This window comes from Tympanuchus pallidicinctus, unplaced genomic scaffold (assembly GCF_026119805.1).
Source record: "Tympanuchus pallidicinctus isolate F22 unplaced genomic scaffold, pur_lepc_1.0 scaffold2, whole genome shotgun sequence".
NCBI lineage: Eukaryota > Metazoa > Chordata > Aves > Galliformes > Phasianidae > Tympanuchus > Tympanuchus pallidicinctus.
Genome location: NW_026294721.1, coordinates 46,158,711 through 46,172,391, shown reverse-complemented (window position 1 = coordinate 46,172,391; position 13,681 = coordinate 46,158,711). Strand labels below are relative to the sequence as shown.

The following is a 13,681-nucleotide window of genomic DNA, read 5'->3' as shown; positions in this document are numbered from 1 at the left end:
TTTATGAAAGATCACAATCTTGATATGGATGAATCTTATGCGGTTGTTAAAAAAGCAAATAGCAAACTGTTTTAGATAATCATGTGTATATAACTTGCAGGATTTGGTCCTTTGACTGTTGGCAGCTCTTACTGGCTATTCCTAATGTTGAAAATATGATTTTTAGGAACTATGTGGCTTACAGAATTTCCAGGGAAGGAGAATGACAATAAGCAAAAGTGTGGGAGACATGCCCTGAGGGAAAAGATTATACAAACTAGTCCAGCAAAACACTTAATTCCATTAAAAACAGACTAAAAGTACAGTCACATTAAATATCACTTAACAAAGTTGTTTATATTTGACATGGGTCACATTTGTCATGGCCCACCTGCCCCCTCTTGGGGGGCCTCCAAAAAACTTGGAAAGGAACCTCTTGCAATGTAAGGAGTAAATTGAGGTTAGTCTGCAGAAATTAAAAATGCCTGAACTTGTCATGTTGCTACAGTCAGACTTTCATCCACACTACAGATATTCACTGAATGCCAGTGAAAAGCTCTGCGTGACACCAGTGGTGGGTTCTCACTGAATGAGAAGTCGATAGAGGTATTTTCTCTTTGAAAAATCAGTAGGCATTTTTGCATGCTGTTGTAAAACACTTTGATTATCACAAATTTAAACTTGTAACATTAGCTGCTTGACTTTACACGTTACCAGTGACTTCCCTTAACAGCAGTTTAGATAGCTTCTGCCATCAAATAAATATAAGTAGCCACTACTCTATTAAAGCTCTTTGCTAACTGTATGAACAATTTACACTAAATTGACATATGTGAAAACACTCTTTTCAGCCCCTTAAAAATATATATCCCACAAATAAAATCAATTCAAAAATTAATGTTCATGTTTAAAATACATGAAATACAGCTGTTAAATCTGGAGTGAAATAAGGAACAATATTTTTTGAATCTTAATGCTGTACAAAGTGCTGCAAGTAACAGTCATGTTGATCCACTGAAGTATAATCTGACTCTTCTAACAGAGAGAAATTCATGTCTGTGCAGATGGCTCCCACATGGCCCATGCCTCATTTAAAGCCCTCTTAATCCTCCTTTTGAGAATTCAAGTTGGATTTATGCAGCACGTAGTCCTTGTAGTGACCCTCAGCCTAGAGTGGATTTTGTTCTGTGCTGCCATTTTATTTATATTGCCACTTTAAGCAGCAGCGTGTTTACCAAACTGAGCCCATCTTCCAGCATAATCAGTCCATCAGACTCCCTTCCAAGCTGTGAGTACTATTAGCTTTACCTTGTTCTTCTTCCTCTTCCGTCGGAATCGTAGGAGTTCTTTATGCTGCCTTGACACAAAATTTACAGCTGCATATTCCAAAAGTGCAGAAAATACAAAGAGCAGACACACAGCCATCCAGATGTCAATTGCTTTGACATATGACACCTAAGAAGAAAATAGAGCAGAAGACTGAATATTTTCAAAGCACAGATGTAAAGTTTAGCATTTCATGTCAGGAAGAAGCTCGTTAATATCTCCAAACCTAGCACTCATTTGTGAAACAAATTTTCACATGGAAGTTTGATAATAAGAGAGAAAACAGTGGAATACTTATATTTTAATGATTATTTTTTAAGTGTCGGCTTTCACAGATGTTTACTATTTTTCACCCTAACAATTTTTCTTAATGTACTGTATATTTTATCATAAACAAAATAATCCACAAGGATCACGTCCTCCATTTCTCCCAGTGAGATCTGTGAATGATGCTAAGAATCGCTCTGTTATACTTATTTAAAGTTCCCAGACTAGAAATTAGGTGAAGTGAGATGCAAAATTCTGATATGTTCATTTTATGTTCATTTTTTCTGCCAATACGGGCAGAGTAAATTAAAGATATAGATTTAAATTCAGTATAAGTACTGAAAATGAGTTACAGAGCTGATGAACTCACTGCAGTCCTTCATTGCCAAGCTCAGCTGCAGGACATAATCTGAACTGGGAATATGGAACACTCTCTGCGTAGAGATTTACAAGAGTTTTATCATTTAAGACAGCAGAGCTAGCATCAGGCCTCAAGAATGTGACAAATACATCTGCATCTCCCTTTGGTAACCCCTTACGTTCTTGCTTTTCAGGGTTTTTAATGTGTTTCAGTTTCTCATCTGTTAATGCTACACTCAGGCATATTGTGATCCATATATACAATGTACAAAGCACATTCACCTCTGTTAGGGTTTTTTACTTTACCTAGAAAAAACGTAATCAGCAAACTTAAAAAATCCATGTTAAAACTCATACAGAAGTGGAATTTGTTTTTACTGCATACATTTTTTCCCACTAACTGCAATGAAGATGGTCGAGGAATAACAACTGAAAGGAAAAACAGTCTTTAAAGCAATTCCCTTAAGAAATTCAGTCATATTTGATAGCACGTTATTAGATATTGGAATCCAGAAAAGGACAAGCTTTTGATATCAATTGATGTAAAGCAGCACACATTTGGTACAGAAAAACATTGTTTTCATCGCTTGTTGGGATATGTTGTTTAGCATGCTGTGGGATTAATATTTCAAAGCTATTTATTTCCTTCAAAATAATAAGTGATATTAATTAAAACATGTAAGATTGACTTAAGGACTTTATTTGCCACATGATGTTTTTATTTTGTATTAATGCAGTACACATAGAAGAAATTCCACCTACCTTTGGAAGTGATGCTCGTGAGCCTGAGCTTTGTGTTGTCATGGTCAGTACAGTTGTTATGCCTAAAGCCACTCTGGCTGGAGCTGCATCCATATTGATCCAAAATGACACCCAAGAGAGAATCACGATCAAAAGACTTGGTATGTACATCTGGATGAGATAGTAACCCATCTGTCTCTCGAGGTGAAATCGGACTTCAATACACGTAAACTTTCCTTTTTATAACAAAGAATAAATATTCAATAGAAATATATTGTTACCTAAAGAGTGTATACTGCATCAAATACATTTCTTCTCTAATGAATGGTGAGTGTTTTAATTTCCCTTCTGTGACTTTTAATATGTGCATTATGCCATTTCAAAAGGATTAACTACTGGAAAGAAAGTGGTCTGAATAACTGCAAATTTAAAATTCAATAAGCTCTGGAACACTTATTTCCTTATATATGCAAAGAATCCCATTATGTTTTGGTCCAATTTTATGCTTAAACAATTTTTTCTTTATTCCAATGAATTGGAAGAAAATGTAGTGACAACAGTGAAGGTGCTAGGTCATCAACAAGAGATCCCATAAAGTACTTCCCTTCACCTCCATTCAAATTGTTTTGACTTAAATCAGAAATAGAAGACTTGCAAATGGGCTACTCCAGGAAACTGATTGAGTGGCCTCATTTTTCTGAATACTGAGCATCAAGCAACTTCTACTGATGTAACTGAGCTAGAACAAAAAAATCTACTGTCTGCTCATAGCAGTGCCAAAACATGCATAAGCAGAGTTTTCTCTGATCAAGATATTTTACTCTGTAAATTGTATATTTTTTTCAGTGATCTTGACCTAATCTCATTATATTTTCTAATTCTACTCAATGTTTACATTAAGCAGACATAAATACTGTTGAAGGCAATGCTCTTACAATAAATACTGTATATATGACAGTTTATCGTAGCAAGAAATATATATTTGACAGATTTCTTATCTATTTCAATAAGAGCATTTCATAATTCCAAGTTTAACATGGAAAGACATTTAGTTATTTATTTCTTAATTGATAGGAGGATTTTCTTTTTTGCTATGCTTTCGAGTAGTTTTTGATAGCACTTTCCTAATCCAGCTTTATCTGTTTTATAAGAAATGGTTCCATTAACAGTGCTTTAATATTTATCATACTAATGACATTTATGCATCAGATTTATGAATGATTCAGAGAATAAGCTTATTCTTTACTCAGTGTACTATATGTTATGCTCTAACATTAGGCATTCAGAAAGGAATACTTGATAAAGTCAAAGTGAAATGTTTTAATTCCAAGCGTAATTAGTGCTTGGAATTATATTCTGAACTTTGTTGTTTTCACAGTACTTCTTCTAACATGCCCTTAGTTATTTCTACAGTGCTATACTAAATTCCATTGTATGAAACCTTTATTCTGCCAAAGAAAGAAAAAAGAAAATCAACAATCCACCATATTTACAAAGGCAGTAGTTATAAAATGTTAAATGCACAAGTTGTAAATCTAACTCCACTGAATGTGTGAATTAATATTCCTGCCTTCCTCTGAGGCCCAGTGATTTTCTGCACCTGCCAGTCCATGTTAGGAGCTGATGGAATTACATTGACTTTGGGATTTCCCCCTCAGCTGTAGTGTGCTTCCCAGCCAAGACTTCTGTGTTCCTCCTCTCCTCTGTTCCCATGTAGTGCTGAAGAATTAACTTAATAGGAGGCAACTTCTCAGGAAGACGGGTGACTACCCAAATAGAAACCTTTCTGTTTCTGCACAGATTACTGGGCTTTCTCATCCATGAGAGACATCAGAGGACAAATGCAGCGGACAGAAGTCAGCAGAGACCATCTCACCAGAGACCATTTGCAGCAGTTCTTGGTCTAAGCTTGGAAAGGGTATTGTTAGTTTTTGCCCTTCCTGGCTGAGATCAGAACCACCTGCATAAACTTGGCTGATGAAGCAGAATGGAAATACAGCATTTGCACTAGCAGATGTGAGCTTCAGCTAGGAGGCAGCCAGCAGAGGCTGTGCTGTTTTTTATAGCTGAAGCCATCATCTAGCTGTGAGATCCTGTTCTTTTCTTGTCCCTCGTCCCTTTGCCTCCTGCACCTTAAATATTTACTGACATTGATCAGATCCCCTCTCAATTCAGGTTCTCACTAAAGCAACCTGTTCAGCATGCTGTCATTCTGCCAGTAAAGTATTAGTAATACTAATACTTGTATTAGATGAAACTTCTTATGTTCCAGTTTCAACCCCAAAAGGTTGCAGATCCATGGGTTATAAATCATTACTACAATCTCAGAAACAGTGTCTTAGGTGATTCTCAAAGAACATGAGGGTTTGAGTTCTTGTTGACAGAGGAAAGCATCAAAGCTTGTTTCTCCTTCTTTAGGCACTGTCATGTTAGTAGCAAAACGGCCCAATGTAAGACATTGTCAGTAGTAGCTGGGACCTAGAAGAAGCACAGTTTGCAGGTTGTTAAGCGATTTATTTGGCTTTAAGAGGAAAGAAAGAAGACCATGGGAAAAATTGTGTATGGACTACATACATTAAGAAGTTGAATAGGTTGAATGGGGAAGATGAAGTTAAAGAATTGGGCAGGTCACCAAGATTGCATATTTACCAAATTACAGATACAGAGACATCGGAAATTGTCCCTTACAGAATCTATCAGTTCTGCTGGTGAGCAATAGCCATGTCTGTGCAGTTTCCAGGATTGCTACAAACAACACTTAGAGTGAAAAAAAACCCCAAACCATTCTATTGACAACACAGCTCTGAATATTTTTAATCAGGATTATGATTAGTATAGTACCCGTGGTAATGGAATTATTCAAATTTCTTTTGTGCTTGCTAGTCAATGTTCATTATGTATGAATGTTGCAGTTGAAAACTGGGTGTTCCATGAAAGCCCAGCATGCATGTGACACAGTCAGGGTAAAGCAGGACTATTCTTGTAATGTGAGAAGTCACATATGACTTTTCTGGTTACTAGGATTTCACTTCATTTTCTAAATTTGTCACTGTAGACATGCCAGAGGATGTAAAAACAGATAAAAATGATCATAAATATCATTGCATCAATTTAAACACAAGACCTTATGAGCCATTATGCTGTGCTGTTGCTGAAACACTTCCATCCCTATATTTGAAGAACTTTATATATGTTATTTTTAAGCTACAGTTACAGCAATCCATTCTCAATTGGACATGAAACTCTAATGAGTGCATGCACTGATTAGCTCTTACATACTGTCCTGAAACTTCAAGTTAATTTGTTTCACAGGAAGATTTTTAAAAATTTATTTCTGTTCTACAGAATGTCTCTCAAAAGCTTTCCATCCTGTGATGCACCTAAACTTAATCAAGAAACCGATATTTGGTCACTTGAAATGAATTATATGGGAGTTTATTCTGGAGTATTCTAAAAGGGTATCTGTCTATAGGATATGTGTTCAACCTTCTAACCTTTTGTTGTTGTTGCTATCTTTCACTTATGTGTTAGTAAACAACAGTAAAAAAAATAAAAGATGTTTTGCTACATATACACATTAATTATATTATATATTTTATCCGTGGCTCAAGCCACAAGGTTAGAGACTCATGGTCATGACTCATAGGTTATGAAGAAAAAGGTGTAAGCTCAAAAATGCTGAAAAAATGAAGTTTCTGTCAAAGTCAAAGGTTTAAATGACAATTTTAATGAGAGTTCTCAGGCAAACTATTTAAAATATGATTCTACTTTGGATGAGAAATTTAGAGAGAAATCACTGGAAAATCTGGCATTTTAAAATAAGTTTCCATTCAATATCAGATTAAGTAATACTATAATTCCTGAGTTAGAAATTTTTTCATGAAATGTTCTAATGAATTTTGGAGAAATGTGGAGAACACTTTCCACCATAGGTTCTTCTTTGATAATATCATTATATGGTTTATGGAAGCACAGATATTGGCACATGTAAAAAGCACAAAATCAAGAGAGCTCTAAAAATGAAGCAGTGGTTGCCTTTATTTCTAAAAGACAGAGATGAATCACATAAGTTTTCTTGTCTGTCTTAAGGATTATACGAAAAAGAATAAAGGAATAATATTAATTTAAGCATCATTAACAAACATATGTTTGAGTGAAAGAATTACCTTCCTGTATGACATGTATCTCCACTTTTGGAAGCTCATCAAGGATCAGACAGACATTACTATTTGTACAGTAAAGGTGCACGTTACTTTGTTTCAGAGAACACTTTGAATGTTGGTATTTCTATCCATTCTAAATAGAAACCATTAGAAAACCTTCAGTTCTCTACCCCTAAGGTATCAACGCAGCTGTGATACATTCAGTGTTGAAAAGCACTTTTATTTTATTTTCACTGCAGCAGGACATTCTTTATGAATGCTGCCCGTTGAATTTTCCCTCCTCTGTCAATTCAGCAGAATCTAAATAAAGTAGTTTGAAACTTAAATTTCAAGTTATGTTTAACATATCGATAATCACACTGGAGAGCAGACTTTAAGAGAGAATGGATAAATGAAAGAATCTTAATTGTGTGCTTTGTTTGTTTTTAACTTGAGAAGATGGAAGCTGTGCACTCTTAGCATTTGCTATACATATTTTTGGAGGATTATTATGCTTGTGATCATTCAATTTTCAAGGCAGTTTTGTTTACAATTACAAACAAGATGACTGAATTAGTATTGATAAAACTTTGTTTTTCCCAGTACCCTAGAGACATAAGCTAAACATAACATCACAGTTCTACAAAGACCTCAACTCAGGAAGGCCGTATCTAGTTTGGACACTCATCTATTGTACAATATGGGTACTTTCAGCTGGTCTGCATTTTTCCATTGCCATTAAGAAATAGGGAAGGGATAGCTGGCTTGGAAGAAGTAACAGGCTTTTCCTGATGTAGCCAGGCAGGGCTTAGTGCACAGCATATGGACTTCTTGGTCTTGGCAGTGCTTCATATCCTGAAGTGTATATGTAGTCATGCCATTCACTAAAAAAAAGAAACTCCTGACTAAATTGCTTCTTTATTATTTCAAATATGTATTTTCTTAAGCTTACTGAAATAGAAGTTTTCTCAGCTGCGAGGTGCTTTTCATTGTGTCAATTATTTAAGACAATCTTGTCCTGAAAAATGCATCTGAACGTCTTGCGAGTTCACTGAGAATATTAAACAAATAAATAAATCTCTCCAAAATAACAATAAATGTAAAATGATGATTTTTTGGTTTTAATGACTAATATGCTTTCCTACCTGTATTGTAATGCTTGGTGCAGTAACACAAATCCTTTTCTTCTTTCAACAGAAACTGTGGCAGAGTGAGTCCTTCTGCTACTTGAACTGCTCCTTTTTCTTGCCATTCAAAAATGAGATCATTCATTGTGTATCCAACTAAAAAAATATATAAAGTTTAAGTCAGTGGTAAACTTTGAAAAGCGGGGACATACCAAATAATGATGACTTCAGCAAATGCCATTAAAGTAGAAAATTCACCAGATCTCTTTGGGCTAGTTAACAAAAAAAACATTATTTACCATTCTAAGCCACACTGAGGTAAGAAAAAAAGAAAGCTTTCTTTTTTGAAATCTTAATAGTTATGTAGCATCAAAATCAGCTATGTTTGGCTCATTTTTATGAATTTATCCTCTCTTGCACCATCATATCTCCCTCTCATTCTATATGGAGTGAAATGTTAGATGTCAAAGTTATATTTATATGCTTATGTCAATTTATATCAATTTAGATACAAATTCTTGAAAGGAAGAAAGAAAATTTATCCAGCAGTGAGGTATTAGTTGAACTGAAAAAAATACTTTTCTCTGAATCTGGTGGAAAACATAGAAAAGCAATTGATCATAATCTCATGCAAGCTGACTGTGAAGAACGAACTGGCACTCCATATTCAGACTCTGGTATTTACTCTTACCTCATGATGTATGATTAAATAAAATCTTAACATTTGTAGCTGAAGTGCTAATCAAGGGGAAGACGTTGTAAAGAGCAAATAGTTTTTCCTTGTATTTCTATCTCTCAGCTGAATAGTGCGTGAACTTTCAATGGGGAAAAGCTGTTCTATATCCTCTGTATATATGTCAGAAAATATATCTTTGGAATTCTATTCCAAAGTTTTTCTGGATAAATTGTCTGTTTGAACAACAGAAAAAAAAAATAAAATTGCTTCCTATTCACATTAAGGTTTCATTTAGACTTTCTCAGGACATAATTAATTGAGACAATGTGAGATTTTAAGACTGAAATCTAAAATTATTGTTGAAATAGTTTGACCCACAAGGGTACACTTGACTCATATATAATAGATTGAAGCATGAGGAAAAGAATGGAGTAATTTTTACATCTAAATTATAAAGTTTTCATCCATTTAGCTTCTTCGCAATGTTTCTTTTCTGCTTTACTCCAAAGCCAATTAGCTGTTAAGAATAATCTGCAAATAACTGGAAATATCTTTTAGCATTTCAGTAACAATTTAGTGTTTAAATATCGTGTTCAGAAAATACGGAAATTTTGAGTTCTAGTGAGGGAAATAAACTCTGTTATGCAGACGTCCGTCTTTCCCCCTTTATGTTCAGTGACTTCATTACTCTTTGAATACATCTACAAATACTATTCAGACATACTGTTTTGATATACTGGCCTCAAACCTGAAACACACTTCATCCTTTCTAATCTGTCTTTGTTGAATGTAACTGCACATTAAGAATCAGTGACCTTCAGATTTGTTCTGTTTCTTTTGGAGAGTACCCTTAATATTAAGGTTTTTGCAAGCGCTTAGGATGATACTGGTTTATCTTTTTTGGTATTTTGTTGGGACTAGATGAAAATAATAAAAACAAACCCATATCCTTTTAAATAAGTGCTTCAGTAAGATCAGATATTACGCAAGACATTACATGCTTGTATTAAATGTACTTTTTTCATCAATACTTGCATGCACAACAGTATAAACACAGATTTAAAGTTTAATATCAAATGTCATAAAGTAGAAAAATTCAAAAATTTAGCTCTTACCAAACTTTGCATGTATTCAGACAAAAAGTAGTTGTGTGTAAAGATTAGCATTTGAACCATGTAGATTATGGCCAGAAGTGATATCCCCTGAGTAAAACTCATTGAACTGACAAGAAACAACTGCTGCGTCAAAATGTATTTCACTAAATCAAATTCATTCATCTCTAATGCATTTTTAACTTTGAATATCTACTCTGCCAATAATTCTTCAATAGTGTAATATATGAACAACAGGAACTATATACAAAGTACTGATATAACAGTTTATTTTTACTGTCTACATTTTAAATACCCAAATAGAGCTTTAACATTCAATACAGTAATTCTAGTTTTCTAAGACCATACTGGTGCAGTAAATGCGTCCTAAAACACAGAGGAGCTTAATGGAGAAACAGTTTTATGTTATTCCAAATAAAATAAAATAAAGTGTATAATGTATATCTTACTTCTATTAGATATATCAAATTAGTCTCTATTAAATTTGTGTCCCTTTATTCAATGTGAAATACAAATAAACCAAACAAATGTGCCCAATGAATTAGTGAAATCTACAGTCTAATTAATTTTGAATATTGAACTACTTGATAACACTAATTTGTCTCCGGATTTTCTTTACTGAGCAGTGTTATCTATTCTTGATTTTCTAAATGAAAATATGCTATTGTTTGATGCATTTCCAAACAATTAGATGAATACATTCTCTTTTCCACCTACCACATAATTCTTTCATCTCTGCATGAAAGAAAGCAAGAAACACTACAGTGGAAAATATCTTGTTATTTGTAGATATGAAACAAAATCAGAGAATTTTTAAGAAAGAAGTGCAAGAACAAACTGCAGCTCCCCAAATATTCCGTGCAAAAAAGAGCTAAATCCCATGTTATTCTGCATTAGAGTATTTTTTTTCAAGAGTAACCGGAATGCTCATAGAGCTAAATGAGCTTCTTTGGTATCTCAAAACAGAAAAATATTTTTGTTTCTTAACTGCTTTCATGAAGAAGATCAGATGCATAGCACAGTAGTTAACACTTAGTGCTGGTGGGTATAGCTGGGTGCATGGGGCGTGATGGGGAATAGAAGAACATCTATGAAAGTGTTTTTTAAAATGCAGACTAGTAGTTTTTATTCTGTGCTTTAAATACAATAACGATTTAAGTGCATGACATTATATAAATAAGAAGCCTAAAGATCAGATATGGAGCATGTTAGTTTTGGGAACTCTTTTGAATATGTAATTTATGTTTCTTATTGAAGTGGCGCAGCACCATGAAGACATCATGGCATATTTTGAAGTTACCATGAGGTTCAATCTCAGCAACAATGCCAAGCAGAGACTTACGGTCTTGATATGAATAAGGCACTAAAGTATTTAGTAACATCAAATGCAGTGGGTTGTGTGCACAGCAAGTCACAGAAACATAGGGAGCTTTGGTAAGGAAAATTTTGGAGTCTCAAGGTCAAAATGTTATTTTTTTTAGATACAGGATCCTAGAATTGCCAGTCATAAATGTTTACAATATTGAAATCGTGGATAAATTTAAAATCCTGAAGCCACCACTTGAGTTCAGTGGGGCTATATATATCATTCATTCATATGTATGTGGCAAACTGAGGCCTACATTTGCAAAATGGAAATTTGATTAGATACTGTAACAAAGCAGGTCTGCATTTACTTTACTCAGCTGCGGAATAAAATGTACACTCAGCCATCTGCTGCTGAAATAACTCATACAGGAATAAAAATGAAGGTGAATAAAGTAGTTCACTGCCTGTATAAGATAAGCTACTCCTAGTTGAGCAAAAATGCATGGCTGAAGTGAGTAATGAGCTCTCCTTGTGCTAGGTTTATACAGCACCATCTACACTGATCAAGCTTGTAATTAGAGCTGAGTGTTTCTGAAGCACAACTGCAATTAAAAATAATTGATCTGAATGCAGCTGTATTCAATAGTATAATTCAACAAGACAGATTTCTTCTCTGATACTCTTGCTAGGAGAGGAAAGGGTCCATTAGTTATGCTTTTTGTCTGTGTCTTTTACATGTTCTAAGAGTGAAAAAGTAGGGCAATGTTAGAAGAAGCTCTGTTAGTTTCTACACTTGACATCACTGATGTACAGCTTGTTTCACTTCCTCTCAGTGAGTCTTCTTTCTAGTCTGTAGGATTCTTTTACAAATGGAAGAAAGAGCATGTTCAAAAAGTAGGAAACTGCTATAGTGACTGACCCACAATGTTGATTGAGGCTCTGAATAAGTAGAGTGCATTCACTTGGCAGAATGAAAGTTTGTGAAAGAGAATCAGGTGCTGTGAGAGTAGGTAAGATTTTATTTTCAGGTGTGCCACTTTGGATACAAGGGAAAGGAGGAGAAAATAGACAAGGAAGCCTCTAATGGCAAGTTAATCATAGAATGAACCAGAAATCAACAAACCTATAGAAGTACCTTATTAGTTTCCATGTAAAAAGGCTATGATGTAGCCTTCTATAATTAGAAGCAGTCTGATATAACTGGCACCAGTTTCTTCCTAGATTAACTGCATGTTATCTCCCTTCCCCCTGAAATTAGAATAAACTACTTTGTTTTAATTTGGTAATACAATCTTCTGTGATGCTAGATGACATAGAAGGGCAATAAGGACTATCATACGAGGTTAAAGAGGATCATTATGATTTTTAGTCTCCTACTGACATAAAACTTCACTGGCATGTTAGTAGCATTGCAAATACTGTAACCTCCTCACCCAGCAAATGGAAAGAGGGGCTTTAGAGTTTTTGCTGTTTATGAACATAGCTTGGCAGAAAAAAATCAAAGGTAGTTGTTGATATATATATCAGACACTAACTTTGAAGATATCACTTACAGGTTAGGAAGTCTCAAGTTGCTAAAAGTGTATCAGTGTAGGAAAAGGAAGAAAAAAAACACATTTCTTTGTTGAATAGCAATTCAACAGGACTGGTTAGATTGCGTTAATACTGACTATGTTAACCCAAAGTCTGAAGTCTTCCACATCTGTAATGAAAAAGCAGATAGTAAATTATTGGTAATTATATGATGTATGCGAACTGCTGAGTCACAGCCTGAACCTCTGATTGACCACCTGAGCTGAGCAATAAGTCAGCCCTGGTAGCACAGGTGAAGACAATTCTGTGCTATCGGAAGGGTTGGAGCCCGGCTCCACTTCTCCTAGACCCCATTTAAAAGCTGACTATTAGTAGAGAAGAATCTCTTTTGGAGATTGCTCCTCTTGAATTTTTTTCAGCAAGCCTAGGATAAGGGTAAGCTTTCTGTCTATTCTTCTGTAGCGTGATAACCTGTTTAGCCTAACTTTCCTGTATATTTCTTAATTATAATATCTGTGTGTTCCTTGATTGCGCTTATGACAAGACTATAATCCTAGAAGGAGGGGCTGCTAGATGGAGAAGTTCTCAGGAGTAGTCAAGAACTTTGTGTATGTGTGGCACTGTGGCCTTTCAGAAAAACAGCTTTTTAAAGAGGTAACTCATTTTATGAATCCTTACATGGTTTTAGTAGCTACTAAAGAGTGTACTGGCAGACTGAGACCTCTGTCTGAGATGAGTATTAAGAACTGGAAAACTGAGTAAAATTAGTTTTTGGTGTAAAGGCTCTGAAACAATTAGTAAAGTTGGATTTGGTCTGCAGAAGTTTTTCTTTAAATCTTTAGATCTATTAGAGACCTTGTGGTAAATGTGCAGAAATGAAAGCAAAACTCTGTATGGTGGGAGGAAGGGGAAAATATAAGAAAATACAAGACAGGAGATGAAAAGTGGTTATTAGGACTTCTGCTTGCTACATTTGGTGTAGGTATTTGAATAACCTAGGTATCAAATAAAATAAACTGTAGTGACAGTCTATTTAATTTATCTACATAATCTGCACAGAACTCTTCAGCAGAAGATAGACAAGACCAATAAAATCTGATCTTTAGCCCA

At 34.8% G+C, this 13,681-nt stretch overlaps 1 protein-coding gene and 1 long non-coding RNA gene across 3 annotated transcripts in view; one reads left to right on the top strand and one right to left on the bottom strand.

Moving 5' to 3' along the window:
* GLRA3 (glycine receptor alpha 3) overlaps positions 1 to 13,681 on the bottom strand; it is a 65,719-nt gene that overhangs the window by 6,843 nt on the left and 45,195 nt on the right. For both annotated transcript variants that reach the window (XM_052682325.1, XM_052682326.1), the window contains exons 6-8: positions 7,961 to 8,098; positions 2,695 to 2,909; positions 1,288 to 1,434 (exon numbers count right to left, since the gene is read on the bottom strand). In XM_052682325.1, the coding sequence (XP_052538285.1) occupies positions 1,288 to 1,434; positions 2,695 to 2,909; positions 7,961 to 8,098 (500 nt within the window). The remainder of the gene's footprint in view (positions 1 to 1,287; positions 1,435 to 2,694; positions 2,910 to 7,960; positions 8,099 to 13,681) is intronic.
* LOC128080289 (uncharacterized) overlaps positions 1 to 13,681 on the top strand; it is a 63,094-nt gene that overhangs the window by 48,047 nt on the left and 1,366 nt on the right. Inside the window, exon 2 of the long non-coding RNA XR_008206580.1 lies at positions 2,670 to 2,834. This is a non-coding gene — a long non-coding RNA (uncharacterized LOC128080289). The remainder of the gene's footprint in view (positions 1 to 2,669; positions 2,835 to 13,681) is intronic.